This window comes from Barbus barbus, assembly GCF_936440315.1.
Source record: "Barbus barbus genome assembly, chromosome: 21".
Classification (NCBI taxonomy): Eukaryota; Metazoa; Chordata; class Actinopteri; order Cypriniformes; family Cyprinidae; genus Barbus; species Barbus barbus.
The window spans coordinates 5,611,692-5,628,802 of record NC_136749.1 but is presented as its reverse complement, the minus strand read 5'-3'; the positions used below and the strand labels follow the sequence as shown (position 1 = coordinate 5,628,802).

Below are 17,111 nucleotides of genomic sequence, written 5' to 3'. Positions count from 1 at the left end.
TTCAGATGATCGGCTAATTATATAGAATTATATCTTTCACACCAACACAAATGTTCAACATGAAAATTCATATTCAGTTTGTCTCTTTATTCATACCATTGCATAAACAGCAGATGGGCTGAATGAAAATGCTGGTTTACTCTCTGACAGTAGGTGGCGCTTAGAAAAAAGCTGAAAACCCCTGGTTTTATGTAACAGCAGTGTCTACGTTACATGACTTAAAAGCACAAATCTTATTGGTTGACTAGTGTAGTGGAAAAAAGATTGGAACACATTGGAAATATTTATCGCACCAAACATTCGTCTTGGTGTGAACAGGCCTATACATCTAAATGATGTTTTCATTTGACTCTGAATACAGACAATGGCGGGTTTGTCGTTTCAATAGATATACATACACAGTCTAAACTGCACTTGCAAACTGTGTCAAGATAATTCCTTCTCTACAAATAGTTTTAATGGATAGCGGTAGATGTTTTCTGAAACTGATTATTGAAAATGAAAAAAAAAGGATGTTGGGTGGGGACTTGATTCTATTCATTGTTTGTTGATTGGATGGAGTGGGGCAGGATTTAAGTGAACTAAATGATGGGGGAAATCCGACGCATGTCATCAGAGAGAAGTCATTTCACTAGAAGACAGTAATTAGAATCGTTCTCTATAACTAAGATCAACAAGTGTATGACAGAGGTACAGCAAGGCAAGACAAGATGGATTATCTTATCACAACACACTGCAGATCTGATGTCTCACCATTCACAATATATCTTTACAAACTTAAAAAATACTAGGCTACCATCAGCTTCTTACACCATATGCTAGCATCATCTTTGTCCTATCAAGTGACTGTGGATGGTTTACCACTCAACCACTCACTGTTGATAATTAAACCAATTAAAAGTAATTATTATAATTGGATCTAAATAAGAAGATTTGTCAAACGCATTATAATTGCTTGGGCCTGGCAAAAGGGATTGTCACCAAGGTGAGTTGAATTTCTAAGACACTAGACACCAGTCGGCAAGATCTCCAGTAAAAGTGCTCTTTGGCGCTATCTAGTGACTAATATTAAAGGAATAAATGGTTTCTCTGAGAGCCTTGTCTTGGTGATCAGAAGCAGGTCTACCTTTAGAAGCAATTAGTCTCAGGATATAGACTAGGTCTGCTTCAGCTTCATATATTTAGGTATTAATCTGACCTTTGAAATGCAGATTCTTTGAATTTCTGAAGACAGTTAGCACCTACTTTGGATAATGGTCAATGAATGAAGTCATTGTTATTCAAAGATTGAGAATTACATGTAAAAGACACGTTCCTATCCCTTGCCTTTATAATAGGCTGACATTCTTGTTTGGTGAGAAAGTTTCACGAGTGTGCCCATGCTGAATGCTGATATGTTGAGGTACAGATAGGGGCGGATCTCACTAGACCTCAGTATACAGCAGATCTGCGGGATTATAAACCCACACATGAATTTAAATAGAGATGGGCAGATAACTGCGTGGACTGGAGGACGGACCAATACCGCGGGAATGTTTAACTGCAGCTCTGGAGCTGGAGGAGCGTCGGCGTCGCCAGAAATGAGCAGCAGTGCGCATCCGTGCGTCCGTCAGAGAGGAACCGCCGGAGACCAAACGAGCGCGCTCTGACCAAAGACTGGATATCTCTGGATCATGGCAGTGCCATCTCTCCACGCGCTTGTCTCCAGAAGACCTCTGGATCTTATCTCTGTTTTAAACTCTTTGTGGAGTTTGTGACCTGCAAACCTGGATCTTTGGAAAGACTGACGTGCTTTTTTTGGTTTGTTTTTTGGGACAGTTTTTGTCTCAATGTTGATCTGAATGGGCATCGCGCGCGTTTGCCGAAGGTTGCGGGATTGACTCCTCTCACCAATGTCTCCTTCTCTCTGGATCTTAACCAAAACCATTTCTACAGGCTTTGGATACTCTATTTATTCATTTTTTCTCTTTCCCCCCTTGCGTCTGGAGTGAATTTAGGATGCTGTGTCTGTCTCCTCCAGTAACCTACAACCTGTTATTCTGGTTTTTAATTCTCCAAACGCCACATTTAACTGCACCTTTAATTACCGGTAAGAATCATAAATAAACATCCATAAGAAATGCAATCATATAAACATAAAACATCAAATAGTATGCATAAAATTACTTTAATGATGATGCATATTGTGTTGTTTTGTCATGGTGGTCGTGTAAATGATCATTTCAAAACTGCACGATTTAAAATGTCAAAACGCTTTAATTGCAATTACTTTGAATTTGACTTTGAATAAATGTTGCTTTAGTAGTAGCAATTCATTTCAGATTTGAAAATGAATAAGACAAGTTTGGTGAAAAGAGCTGAGCTGTGTATTCATGTATATAAATAATTATTTGACAGTGTCCATTGCATTAGTCATAGCAAAAATAAAATCATTGTTTCAAAATCATTTAGTTATTTGCAGGCTTTAATTGTTGTTTGTATGGTTAAATAAAATGTTTAGAGGAAATAAATGTGCATTTTATTCATATTTTTTCTTTCAGGTACGGAGGCTAGCTGTGAGAACGAGGGAGAAGTGTTACACATCCCCAACATCACAGACAACCCCTGCATCTCCTGCGTCTGTCTGGTGAGCAAAACCCAAACCCTTAGAACTAGCTGTGCGGGAATTCACTATGAAATATGGTTAATAATTTACATATTTGTTCATAGGGGAATTTACAGTATGTCATTCACTCTGATTCAATTTTCAGTGCTGAGAACGGTAAATGTTGCGTATATCCAATGAAATAAATTTAGATTGTAAACCATTAGTGATAAATCAGAATCAGAATGAGTGAATTGGAATTACTGTAACTACTTTAATCCACATCTGTCTCTGTCCTGGTCACAAAAATCAGCATCGGTCTATGTTATGCGTCTGCTACCCATCATAAAGAGAATGATATGATAAGAGCTGATATGAGGGGTTGATGAATGTCTCATATTGATTTTGTAGCATGTGAGTTGATGAATAGATCAATACAGGAAGTTTTATCTCTGAAAGACGATGCTGTTCTTCATGTCTGCTGTTGATGGGCATGTCATGAACCAAACGTGATTGAATTAAGCTGATCCATCAAGAAAGCAGATCACATCTCGTACTAAATTTCATGGCTTTATCCTTGTCACATTGTCAGGAAGTAAAATTATTATGCACACTACTGAATGATAAGGGATTGTCCTTTAAATATGTGTGTTTATCAATAGAATCAGAAAGCAGACTGTAAGCAGGAGAAGTGTTCACCGCTGGCAGAGGACTGTGCGCTGGTGGTCAAACAGACCGGAGCCTGCTGTGAAAGATGCAAAGGTCAGTTCAAACCTCCTGAAGAACTGATCGATGAGAAATAACTCAAAATAATGTTATCTGGTTATTATTAATTATGTGTGGGCTAACAAACTTCTTCTTTTTGCTATGTTTAACATCGGTGCCACCTTATGGTTGAGAGATGCCATTACTCCTTACAGCTGAAATCTTGATTTTCCCTTTTTCTCAGATGTTTTATTTCCTTAGACCATCTGACATTCTTCTGATAATGAACTATAATAAATATAATAAACTTATAATCAGTCAATACTCTGCAGATGATGTTCAGCCTATTTTTAACATAAGATCCAATTACTGTAACAACGGTGGCTCAGATTTTCTGGAAATAAAAAAGATTATTGGAGTACATTTTACAAGGCAATACTATTATACTACAGTCTTTCTACTTCAAAATATCATATTTAGTTAAATATGTTGCTTGCTGTTCCTTTGTAGTTACTTTACTAGTAATTTCCGAGTGAAAATTGTTTTAAAGTACAGTAAATCCTACACTATTTGTTTCGGTGTACATGGCTTGAAATCATATGATCTGAGCATTTCCTCTCTCTGCAGGTTGTCAGCTAAAAGGGACGTCCCACAACAGTTCCCATCACTGGATCAGCCCTGTGAAACCCTGCGTCACATACAGCTGTCAGGTGGGTCAATCTCATTGAAATATTAAACACTGGCTGCGTTTTGGGAATGGCTGGATGCATTCACTTTGTTAAAGTTAACTAGTCGAGTAGTAGGATAAATAGAGTTGGAAAAAAAAAAAAACAGGGCTGGACAAAAGAGTAATGTAGCAAGCTGACTGCTTTAATAAACTACTGGTTTAAATGAGAATATTTGGGAAAAATATCAGTAATTATAATGTAGATGAAATAGCACTTGAGTACCTCCTACCTCACCTCACCTTTTCATATTTAAATTATAACAAGAAACCAAATCTGAAAGTAAACATTGAAGGGGATTGTAAACGTTTTCTTTGGACAGGAAGGTGTCATCACTGAAGCAGAAATGAGGTGCGTCATTCACTGTAAGAATCCCAAAAACCACCCAAAGACATGCTGCCCAACTTGCCCAGGTCAGTCAATGTTATTATGTGCGTTTGTGTCTGTTCATTTCTTATACAGTGCTTTTCCCTTTAAAAATATAAGAGAGAAAGTGAAACTTTGCCTATTTAATCAGAATATTATAAACAGAATTCTAGATATTGATGTGCACAACAATTATTATTATTATTATTATAGGTGTATGTGAATATCTCTGTCAATCAGCCAGTGCTTATTCATATTTTGGATGTTCACAGGGTGTATTTTCGAGGGAAATTTATATAAAGAAGACGAAGAGTTTCATCCTGAAGGGAATCCCTGTATTAAATGCACCTGCACTGTGAGTTTATCTGCTAAACCCTTACTAGTGTTACAAGTCACAACAAACATTTCTGGACACTCTACTATGACCAAACAATAGCACCCCATCTCAGATAGTAAACATTTATGCATTATGAAATCATTTACTTACATTGTGGCACAGCTGCAGTCAGATCTTGTACTGCTTCATCTTCATCAACAAATGTTTCTTAGTGAACTCACCACAAAAAAGCAATCAGTTGACTTTACTTAAAAAAACTGAGGTCAGTTTTACAGTGCATGACACTGCCTTGTTTACCAAACAAAATGCTCCGATCAATCATCAGACACGATCCGGGATGCCATTCAAATAAACTATCCACTTGCTTCTTACGCTGGGAACTGATCTGTACAAAGACGTGAACGAGCTGGTTAAACCAAATGCATCAAAGCGAACTTTCTTTCACTCCGTTTGTCCTATTGACGACAGACTTGAGTGTGTGGACTGTGTCCGAAAGCGAACGTGCATCCTATACTGTACCCAGCAGGGACGTGCACAGACATTTTGAGGGGCAGGGGCTCAAGTGGAAAAAAGGACACTTCTCATATTAATTTAATTATTTTCTAAACAAAATGCGATATTGACCAAAAATATATCAATATTTTCTGGGATTTTATTGATAACGATAATTAGACAATATTTTGAGTGTGTTATTGTGCTGATATCTTAAGGACTACCGTGGACAGCTGACTCCTAAGGTTTTTGATATTCTGCATATTCTGTGGTGATCAGTTCACAGCAATGGTAGAAATTAGTCTTTTCCAATAAGTTTAAATAGATTTTTTATCTTTTATGGGCATTTTTACCTTTATAAAGCCCTGCATGAGCGTGCATCATATTTGCAGTCAAATTCTTAATTTGAATCAGTCACTTAGAGTAAGTCATTTAAGCTCTTACCAAGCAAATGAAATCAGTATTGACAAAATTAATCTTTGCAGTGCAGAGAAAACACAAAAGCTGCATTAGAAGTGGCATTTAGATGCATTTACACTCTGTTTAAGGCAGGACATGAATGCATTTAACCTGCAGATACAAATGCATTAATACTGTTTTGATATTTTAAACATAAAACATTGAATACTGATGAAAAAAAAATGAATAGATACTTTAAATGTGAAATTAAAACTGCCAGTAGGTGGCAGCAAGTCACAAGTGAGCCATTGCAACTGAACCGAATCATTTAAACAGTTCATTCATTCAGGAACAAAACAGCTGTTGCTCAGAGACGCAAATTTAAATTATATTTGTTGGCGAAATAGAGCAAAAACAGTTTATATTGTGTCTTAAACATAAGCTTGTTAATACTACATTCTTGTTTATTTAAAACTAACAAAAAAAACAGATATAAATATATACATTTATGCCCCCATATCTTGAATCATTCTTAATCTAAATGCATTTTAATAAACTGAATCATGCAGTGAAAGAACGTGCACTGGTCTATGGTAGCTGATGTTAGCAAGACAAATGAACTATATTTGCCTTTTGTCTTTTGGATAATTAGCTGTAAATTCGAGGCTAGTCTTTTGTTTATCACCACTCACCTCCACACCAAGATAAACACAACTGGAGAGGGAGGGAGGGAGGGCTTCACTTCTGCGGTTCTCTGCATGTCTGTGATGTGCATGTGCCGATGTGTGCTACACTGCTGTGTTGCGCGCGCCTGCGCCGAGATGCGGAGAGTCTCAACATTTTCCGACCCGACCTGATATTTGGATTTTTTTATTTGTTTGACAGGGAAAGCTGTGTGCAATCAGAAACACACACGCATACATATACATAGGCCTATATTCATCTATTTAAAAAAAAAAACTCCCCAGAAAAAAGGGCACTTTCTTTCGAGGAAGAAAAAGGGCAGGTGCTCCAGCCCCCTTTTATGTCTGTGTGTGCACGTGCCTGGTACTCAGTGTAAACAAGATAGCGGCAGTGATTGTAATTTCTATTTGCTTTTGACGATATCTCACATACATTCTCATATAAATATTCTTCCTTGAACAAAACTGAAACAAGACTTTTATCTCAGTAATTTTATAGAATCTCATTTGCTACGTAATATGTAATTTACTTCATATAACATTTTGAAAAACATGAAATATTAGATCGAATTAGTGCAGAATTAACTTTTATTAGATTACCAGAGAAGAAAATCACACCAAGCACGGTAACTATAAAGATAACGATAAAGATATAGTTCTAAAATCGTTCTCAATATTAGAGAATAGCAGAGTCCACACCACAGCTATAACGATAAAGGCACAGAGAAACGATATCGTTGGAATCACTTTCAGAACGATTTTTTCCAGCTGATGTACCATACAAACATTGACAGCCAATCAGAATCCATCCTGCTATAACAAGCTATACAAACGATATCATCCGCTGGTGTGGACGCTAATATCGTTATCTTTATAGTTATCGTTCTTGGTGTGAACGGGGCTTAATACATAATATTTCATTTCAACTATAAAAATTTGTTTTCTTGCTCTATATCAAGGTCACACAGTAGCACATATAGTTCAGTGAAATAACACAAAGATATATGAAGAGTTTATTTGCAAAAACAGATAACACTTTTTTATTAATTTTCAAAAATCATGTTTTTTAATTGATTTCTCTTCATATGTTTTGATATGCTTTGTATAATCATGTGTTTGTTTTTCAGGGAGGGCAAAGCATGTGTCATAAAGTGGTGTGTCCTGTTCTGTCCTGCCCATCACATCTCACCCACACTCCACCTGGCCAATGCTGTCCTAGATGTCGTGGTAAGTTATTTTCTTCTCAATGTTTTGGGGTAAAAAAAAAAAAGACACCTAAAGAAACGCAGATTTTTAGTACAGACTTTCAAAATTTCAAGATTTCCTCTTCCTGCATCAGTGAAATACCCCTAGAACAAGATGTTTGACCATAGGGATAGTGATCTTCTGCTCATAAGGCCTAGCCTTTTTTGCACTAGACATACTGCTGATCTATGAAATTCTGGTTTGGTCACATCACTCCATAAAACGTTCTTTTGGAGCTCTACAGGTCTATCCAAATTAATTTGAGCATATTCAAGCCTTTCATGTTCTTCTTGATCAAGAGTGGTGTCATCTTGCAAGTCAGGAAATTGAGGGGGTTTCTCAGTTGCTCTGACCAAACATTTTCCCCTTGATGATACTGTGTTTTTTCTTCATTGGCCTCAAAAGTTTTCTGGTACAACACATTTTAAACATATGAGTAATGCTGCTAGCTGTGTCTCTAGGAACTTCTAGTGCCCTCCAGTTGCCATAAACTTTAAAACTATTTCTTCTCTATAGCTTTTGTAAGAGCTCTTTTGACTCTTTGGCCATATTTGCTACTCAAATCTATGTATCTCTAAAAGCTTAAGCTAATTAAGATTGTTATGGAGTTTCCAAGGGCTCAAGTGTAATCAAATCACAATTTTGCACCCTACCATACAAATAAGTGACTTAAAAACAGCAGTGCTGAATAGGGGTTGAATAATTATGACAGCTGTATTACAAAAACATTAACTCAGAAATGCTATATGTTGACATTATCACTTTTAATATTCCATTAAACTGTTACTGAAGTGATTTTTAAAAAATTCTGGATGTTCAGAAAAGCTGATGTTTGTAAATAGGTATAGTCTCTGGCGGGTTGAATAATTCTGATTGCAGTTGAATCTAGTATGCCTTCATGAGAAATATAAAATGACAGGGTCTTATTTGTCTTCTCTAGGTCAGAGGAGGGTGTTTGACTTGTCACCTGGCAGCTGTCTGTTCCACAGTGAGGTTTATGAGAACGGTACATCCATTAGCCATGACAACTGCACCACCTGCACATGTGTGGACTCTACAGTGGTGTGCAGGAAGAGATGCTCACCGCCTGGTAGCTGTCATGGCAGTGCGTGCTGTGAAGAGTGCCAGTATCATCTGGAGATGGAAGATGTGAAGTACTGCAGGGTGAAGAGCAAAATCTATAGGGTGAGGCATCCAAGAACAGGGACCAATAAACACACGTGGACAGCTAGTTGAAAAATGCATGCGTATATATCAGAGGAGAATGAGTGTATAACTTTGTCTCTTCCTGGTTTAGGATGGTGACAGATGGTCGTCTGCTAACTGTTCTCTGTGCACCTGTGTTAAGGGCAATATTGAATGTCAGCCCAAGATTTGTGTTCCTATTTCCAGCTGTCCCTCGGTAAGTTTTGTTTTACAAAACACATAAAGACACCTAACCACAGTTTTATGTGAAATCGCCTGTACTTTATAGTCATACGTTATACTTTATCGAGTGTAGATGGTGTTTCCTATTTTAAACAAAATGGCTTGGAAAAATGCACGCGCGTGTGTGGTATGATTGCTTGTGTGCAGGTGTGTCTGTTTATGCCTATATGGGTGTTCCTGATATGAGTCTTGTGAACAAATACCATAGTGAACAGCTGTCACATTTTATATGTAGAAAGACTGCTCCCCAGCTGGGCATTTTCATCTGGCCAAAAGCTTTGGTGGACACAAGGCCTAAATATTTAGTTTCTAGCTACACCCAGCAGTGCCTAACAAGTCTCCTACTGTGTGTAAGTCTGTCACTATACAATGTTTTCCGTTCGTTTTCAGAACAAGATACTAAATCGAACTGGATGCTGTCCTGTTTGCACTGATAGTAAGCTGACTTCCTCACATGATGTTCCAGCTGAGAATTTTAACAGAATAACACTTTAAAAATGAGTTTTGAAGAAGAGGTAGTCTGTTTTATAAAATTACAAGATTTTCTGTTACATCAGTTACTACTACAGTCAGACCATCACATAACTCAACCAATGTAACTTTTAAGTATAAATTATAAGTTCTGTGTGTGCCATCAGTTTGCGTACAAATATGCATTCTTTATTTGAAATACAAAGTCATTATTTCACTACAAATATCCTCTCTATTGCTCTTTTCGTAATTCCAGAGCCAGGTGTGTGTACCGTATTTGGAGACCCTCACTATAACACTTTTGATGGCCGCACCTTTAACTTCCAGGGCACGTGTAAATACGTGCTCACCAAGGACTGCTCCCCAGCGGCCAGTTTCACAGTGCTTGTGAAGAACGATGCGCGTCGCACACGCTCCTTCTCATGGACCAAATCAGTGGAGCTGCACACATCAGGCCTGAGCATCAGCCTCCACCAACACCTGACCGTCCGTCAAAACGGCACACGGATCGCTCTTCCCTTCCATAGCACAGGGGTCCACATTGACCTGGATGGATACCTGCTCAAACTCACCACCATCGCAGGTAAAGCCAGCACTTGCTATGGGATTTTCTATCAGGTTCTTTTACGTAGCTTTTAGAGCAGGCATCCTCAAATCTGGAACACTCCTTCAGAGTTTAGCTCTAACCCTAATCAAACACACCTGAGCATGCTAATCAGAGTCTCCAAGATCATTAGAAAATCACAGGTAGGTGAGTTTGATCAGGGTTGGACCTAGACTCTCTGGCAGATTAGACCTCCAGGGAAAGTTTTGAGGAACCCTGTTTTAGAGAATCAGAGGGATTCGATTGTGGCGACGTCTCAGCAAGTGGGTGTTAACGTCTCCATTTACTTCATTCTCAGTGAGTTATTTTTCTCACTGATGATATGCATGAACAAATACTTTATACAGAAAGCCCTGAAAGGATCAATTAAAAATGACACAAATTGACTATGAAATAGTAGCAGTTGTTCAGTCCTTCACTCTTCTACAAATCTTTTGAGTATAACAGACCTCTGATGGAAGAGAGCAAGATTTGAAATATTATTACTATTTAAAAATAAATTTAATTTAGTCCTGGGATGGACACACTGAATTTTCAGCATCATTACTCCAGTGTCTCACACGATCCTTCAGAAACCATTCTAACATGCTGATTTGGTGCTCAAGAAACATTTCTTATTATTATCAATGTTGAGAATAGTTTTTGTTGCTTAATATTTTTGTGGAAATTGTGATATACTACCATTCCTAAGATTCAAATGTTAAAGGAAAGAAAGATTAAGACTTTTAATTAGCAAGGACACTTAAAGTTGATCAAAAGTGGCAGTAAAAAACATATCAAATGTGACAAAAGATTTTCATTTCAAATAAATGCTTTTGAGGTTTTTATTCATTAAAGAATGTATGGCAATCTGACCAAAAATGATTTGTGTCAGCTACTGGGATGCATTAACTGCATAATAATTCAATGTAACTCATCTGAAATATTCTGAGTAAGAAATTGGTGTTTGCAGTGTAAGAATGAGCTAATGTAGTGCCTTGCACAGTGCTGACCCTTGGACTGGCAACAGGATTGTGATTTGATTAACTCTCCCATGTGTGTATGACATTTATCTGTAAGCAACCTTTGTGTTAGCAGTTCAAATCAATCATTCCAACCTGCACATATAATATAGGAGGGTTACAGTTTGCCGCACCTTTTTTTTTCAAAAGAGCATGTTTGGCCTGTTTAAAATGATCATTCAATACAAATGACAATAACTTTCAAACTAGCTTCCAAATCAGCATGCTGGTTTAACTCAAGTCACAATTATTTATATAGCACTTTATACAATACAGATTGTTTTGAAGCAGCTTGACATTAATAAACAGGAAAATAAGTGTTCATGATGTAAACTACATCAATAATGAAACCAATTTAATTTTAGCTCTAAACCACCTCCACAGAAGATAACAGAATCATTATTCAGCTCAATTTATTTCAGTTCAGTTCAATAACTGTCAATGTTGCAAAGTTGAACAGTTCTGGAAAGAAACAGTGTCAATATTAAGCTAAAGTCAGTTCAATAACTGTTGATTTTGCCGGGAAGATGTCATTATCTAGTTCGATTTTGTTTTCACCTGAACAAAAGTGCAGTAAGTGCAGATAAATTGATAATGTTACTGAATATTACCTCTTTTTAAACACATTTTTGAGTAGATAACAGAAAAACAGATACAATATAGTATATAAATGGGTTGCTGTGAAGAACATGTCCATAGATTTTTCAAGATCCAAATTGTTGGTCAAAATTTATTTGAATGTTCAAGGAAAATATTATGTTAGAGGTCTTGATTCTGGTTACCGTTTCTTTTCATACTTTCTTAAAAACCTTTTTTGCCTTCACTGTAACGAATGTGTTTTTAAAAGAAGAAAAACTCCATGCAGTTTTAAATTAATCTGATCGCTAAATGACTTGATTCAAATGCTGTTTAAGATAGATTTAGAATTTAGATTACAAGATACTTCATCTTCTCAAACACAGGCAAATGCAGAATGTTTCCTTTTCCTTAATCATCATCTTGGCTGTGTCATCAGGACTGGAGATCACTTGGGATGGGGACAGTCTGGTGGAGGTGGTCGCAGCACCCCATCTGAAGGGGCAGCTCTGTGGGCTGTGTGGAAACTACAACGGTCAGAGACGGGACGACTCTCTAGGTGGAGACGGCCAGATTAAGTTTGATGTGGATGAATTTGCTGAGTCTTGGCGTGTGGAGGACAATGAGGTGTGTCAGGCACCGAACCGCAGGCCCACGTCCTTCCTCTGTCCCGGGACAGTCAAAGTAAAGCTGCGTGCACACAGAACGTGCCAAAAACTCAAGTCCTGGGAGTTTCAGAAGTGCCATTCTGCTGTAGACTTTACTTCTTTCTACAAGTGAGTTTCCCATTGTGCAATCATCATTATCAAATACACTGAACAAAATTATAAACGCAACACTTTTGTTTTTGCCCCCATTTTTCATGAGCTGAACTCAGATATAAGACTTTTTCTATGTACACAAAAGGCCTATTTCGCTCAAATATTGTTCACAAATTTGTCTAAATCTGTGTTAGTGAGCACTTCTCCTTTGCCGAGATAATCCATCCACCTCACAGGTGTGGCATATTAAGATAAAAGATCAGAGCTCAGATGAACATCTAACTTAGAGATCATGGATTGTGCATGTGCCATTTTATTGTACTACTGTAGAATTTGCTTCAGATCATTTTGATACTGAATGTTTAATACTAAAATGATAAACTAAATGTTTGTAGGGTAGAGAAGCATACTGGTGCCAGATCTTCAATATTCAACACTGACACTCATTCTATCTCTGTCTCTCCCCATGTCTTCCTCTCTTTAGGTCATGTGTAACAGACATGTGTGAGTGTCCCGTGCATAAGAACTGTTACTGTGAGTCGCTTATAGCATATAGTCGAGCGTGTGAGAGAGAGGGCATTCGTGTGCACTGGAGACCGGAGCTCACCTGCATGGGTAAGTCAGACCTGACAAATTTATTGATAGCAGCAACTGAAACCCTCATTCATTGTATGGTGTTTTTGTTGTTGTTGTTTTATACAACAGAGATTAATTGCCCATTTGTAGGATAGTGTTAAAAGTTTTAAAACATGTTTTGCCTCTGTTACATTTGAAATGTTTTGGGATTTCTTGTTATAAGGGCCATCGGATGCCCATTTTGCCAAGTCGATATGATTATTTAGGGTCTTAATGAAAAGTCTATAACATACTTGGGTTCAAATTTCTCAATGGTAGCGTAAAACAACACCCGTTTTACCTTGCTCTGTTCACAGCGACCCATTTCGGTGCATGTCCCTTTAAATGTTAATGAGCTCTGCTCACCCCGCCCCTCTCTTCCGTGAGGTGACGAGCAGACTGTAAAATTCAACCGCATTCGTTGTGGAACTTGCTAACTAGCACATTATTTCCTGGCGATTTGCAAAGATTCCTAGAAAACCTTGTACTCACTTCTGGAGGTGAAGATGGATCACGAATGATTCGCATGAACATAGACGCATTTAGGTAGATCAGGGGGTGCATTCCCTTCAAAAACAAAAGCAATCCACTGCATCTTCAGTGGCTCAGATGTCGGGAGTAAATGATGACTGCTATGTTCATTATTGCATTCAAAAATAAAACACCTCAATTGCTTAGGAGACGTTCTTGTTTACACCTGCTCCGGTGTCGAAACAATAGTGGACTGTTTACTAGGGTGACCATACGTCCTCTTTCCCCCCGGACGTGTCCTTTTTTTAGACCTACAAAAATGCGTCTGGCCGGGATTTTTTAATCGGCCAAAAAGTCTGGGATTCAGCTGTTTTATTCATCCTGCTCCCGCTGAATTTCTGACCATTGCCACCTGTTCCCGCAAGATGTGTTTCGCTCCTGCGATTTTTGTCGACTCCTTTAAACATTCTAATATTGTATATAATTTTGGCGCATCAGGGAGCCGCTATCTGTATGAGGTGTATTTAAATATTTTTTAATGAGTGTTTGCGCTGTTTACTTTCACTTTCGATTTGGTGATCACACGCACTGTGTAAAGTGATCACATCTTACAAGATCAGATATTTGTCAATGAGCTCAGGATATGTTGAGCAGCAAATACTCTAGCATGGTCTTGTCAGTCATCTCTCCTTATTGTCGACCTGTGATCAGTCAAATCTGACTCCTGCAGCTCTTGTTGGATGCAGGGTTGCCAAGTCCGCATTTTTTCCCACAGAATTGGGCTAGTTTTAAACATTTTACATTAACTGTTCTCTCCTGGTGCAATGACCTGCCCAACTCAATCCAAGCCTTAATATTTAAAAAAAACGGCTGAAAACACGTCTCTTTCATCTTCATCTGACCCTCTAACACTAGCATTCTCTATTCTTTTTCTATTCTTTCTACTTTTCTTTTTATTTATTATAAATAATGACCTTCTAACACTAGCATTATCTATTCTTTGGGGAAGCTGTGGCCTAATGGTTATAGTAATCCAAAAGGTTGCGGGTTCGAGTCTCGGGCCGGCAGGGATTGTAGGTGGGGGGAGTGAATGTCCAGCGCTCTCTCCACCCTCAATACCACGACTGAGGTGCCCTTGAGCAAGGCACCGAACCCCCAACTGCTCTCCGGGCGCCGCAGCATAAATGGCTGTCCACTGCTCTGGGTGTGTGTTCACGGTGTGTGTGTGTGTTCACTGCTGTGTGTGTGTGCATGTTGGATGGGTTAAATGCAGAGCACATGGGTCACCATACTTGGCCGCATGTCAAGTCATTTGTTTCCCTATTCTATCTACAAAAACAAAACCTTGCTACGTATACTGTTAGGCAAAGCCCCACCCATGTCTCCACCCACAAACCCCACCCCCTACTGTCCTCTTTTTGGAAAACTAAAATATGGTCACCCTACTGTTTACAGCTCACTCAGGGCGGGTCTATGTTGAAACACCAGTGTCAGTCAAAAATGGTGGGAGGGGGCTTGGCCTGTCTGACATCACACAGCCAAGAATCTGAGATTGGCTTAATTTGAGAAAGGGGTTATTATTTATGGGGATTAAAAAAACAAACAAAAAAAAAACACTAGGTGGATTTTTATTATTATAGGGTGGTTGTGGATGCACACTGCCAACACACATTTATGTTCAAACAATGTGTAAAAGTGAATATTGCATCCCCTTTAAGAAGCCGTCTTAATTACATATGTGGCAAAAGCTGACATGAATATGTGATAGTGTCTTTTTTTCATACTTGACTAGTGTTCATTTCACTTTTTTGCTGTAGGCACACATTGCAAACATGGCGCAGTTTATGACACATGTGGACCTGGCTGCACTAAAACCTGCAATAACTGGAATGAAATCAGACCCTGTCAAAGACCCTGTGTCGCTGGCTGCCACTGTCCGGCCAGCCTGGTCCTGTTTGAGGGCCACTGCATTAAACCTACATCCTGCCCCGGGCGATAACCGACAGGACTCGTATAAGAGCAGAGGGCTGCGAGAGATCCAAACATACAGAGGGAAAGAGAACTGGCCATGCAATTTTGCAAACAGGACTGTACAATACTCAGATACTGAGAGAGACACACACCCTCAGCAGGGAGACTCACCACTAGTTCCCTTTGGCTTCTCTGTGGGGACCCAGGATCTCACTGCTCGCTGTATGTGGATTTCTCATAGGTGGTGAAAACCAAATCCCAAGTGCCTTACTGAATGAACTCAGAGTTACCAAATTCCTGATGCTTCAATCATAAAAAGGACCTGAACTGGACATTATGTGTGGGGTATATGATATACAATAGTATTACCCATTTATTGGGTCAGCCAGTTTTTAATTCACAACTGCTTGACTGAAAGGGAAACTATTTATGTATTTGTTGTTTATTTTGTAAGTCGGGACTCAAATGTGACTGTTATAGCATTAAAGAGAAGTGTACTGTATTCGTCCAGCCAGGTGTTCATACACTGATGTGTGTATGTGTTATTATAAATGTACATATTACTTGACCCATTAAGATACTATATATGACCAGTATAAAGCTTATATACTTTTAAAGAAAAACATGCTTATTTCTGAAAACGTTTTGTCATCAGGAAATGCAGTGATGTTTGTGCATACAACTCAGGTTCAGCAATGTCTTGTGGTGATTCAGGACTGGAATATAGAATGACTTTGCAGCTATGGCAGAGGAGCCCAAGAACTAAAAAAAAAAAAGATATTATGTGAAAATGTGGCAAGAATTTGGCTGGTTACATAAAAATTGACTTGTAGGGACTGTAAACTGATAAAACTTTTACATTACTAACCTGAGTGTTAAGTTTTCAAGTCATGTAGTTCAGTCGTGATCATACATCATTTCATAATTTAATCTGACTAAACACACAGGCACAGCCCTAAAAGAAAACAACATTCTTTCCACAACTCTGAAAGACATCTGAGAGAAAGAGCGTTATCAATCAACGTAATGGAGTAGTTGACTCATGTTTTATGTTTGTGTAGTTTTTGATTATAGATTCTGTAGCTGATTACCACCAGTTTTTACCTTTTTCCACAACCTTTTGCCTTGATTAGAGCAACAACAAAAATATGAAATATTGCGTCTTCCACTTTTATTGGCACCTTTGATAAATATTAACAAAACAGGCTGTGAATTCTTTTCATTTCAAATTGTCAAAAAATTAAACCACAACTTTAAGTAAAGTTACATGAAACAATAAATGTCCATCCATTCTCGAAACCACTTTATCCTACGCAGGGTGAATAAATGAAATGTTCACGTACAAATTCTCAAGAGTAAACATCTTACTGAATCTAACTGGGGGTGAAAAATTATGTCATTCTAAACCTTTATGACTTTCTTCTGTTCACAGGTGCTAGTCGGGTCTTTGGATCAGAAAGTTTCCAAAACTATGATCAGATCTCATCTATAAGCATAACGTGTTTGGGAAAATGGCCAGAAATAGCCTTTGATGTCATCAAACAAACTTACGTACCTACCTACAATTTGCTAGGCGTTAATGTATCTGGGTTCAGTAGGACTGGGTTTTATGGCCAGATGAGACCAAAATAAATATTTATTGTTATGGAAACAAACCAATCGAGGTGGGTTTGGCAT

The 17,111-nt window shown here is 38.3% G+C and overlaps 1 protein-coding gene across 1 annotated transcript; it reads left to right on the top strand.

The window, feature by feature from the left end:
* The first annotated feature begins 1,465 nt into the window (after nucleotides 1-1,465).
* LOC306887178 (BMP-binding endothelial regulator protein-like) lies at nucleotides 1,466-16,299 on the top strand. The gene is made up of 14 exons (XM_079444739.1): nucleotides 1,466-2,089; nucleotides 2,541-2,626; nucleotides 3,247-3,346; nucleotides 3,917-3,999; nucleotides 4,337-4,427; nucleotides 4,653-4,735; nucleotides 7,419-7,518; nucleotides 8,477-8,721; nucleotides 8,834-8,938; nucleotides 9,355-9,400; nucleotides 9,692-10,018; nucleotides 12,056-12,392; nucleotides 12,862-12,992; nucleotides 15,281-16,299. The coding sequence occupies exons 1-14, from the start codon at nucleotides 1,999-2,001 to the stop codon at nucleotides 15,460-15,462; spliced, it is 2,007 nt and encodes a 668-aa protein (XP_079300865.1). The 5' UTR covers nucleotides 1,466-1,998; the 3' UTR covers nucleotides 15,463-16,299.
* The last annotated feature ends 812 nt before the right edge of the window (nucleotides 16,300-17,111 follow it).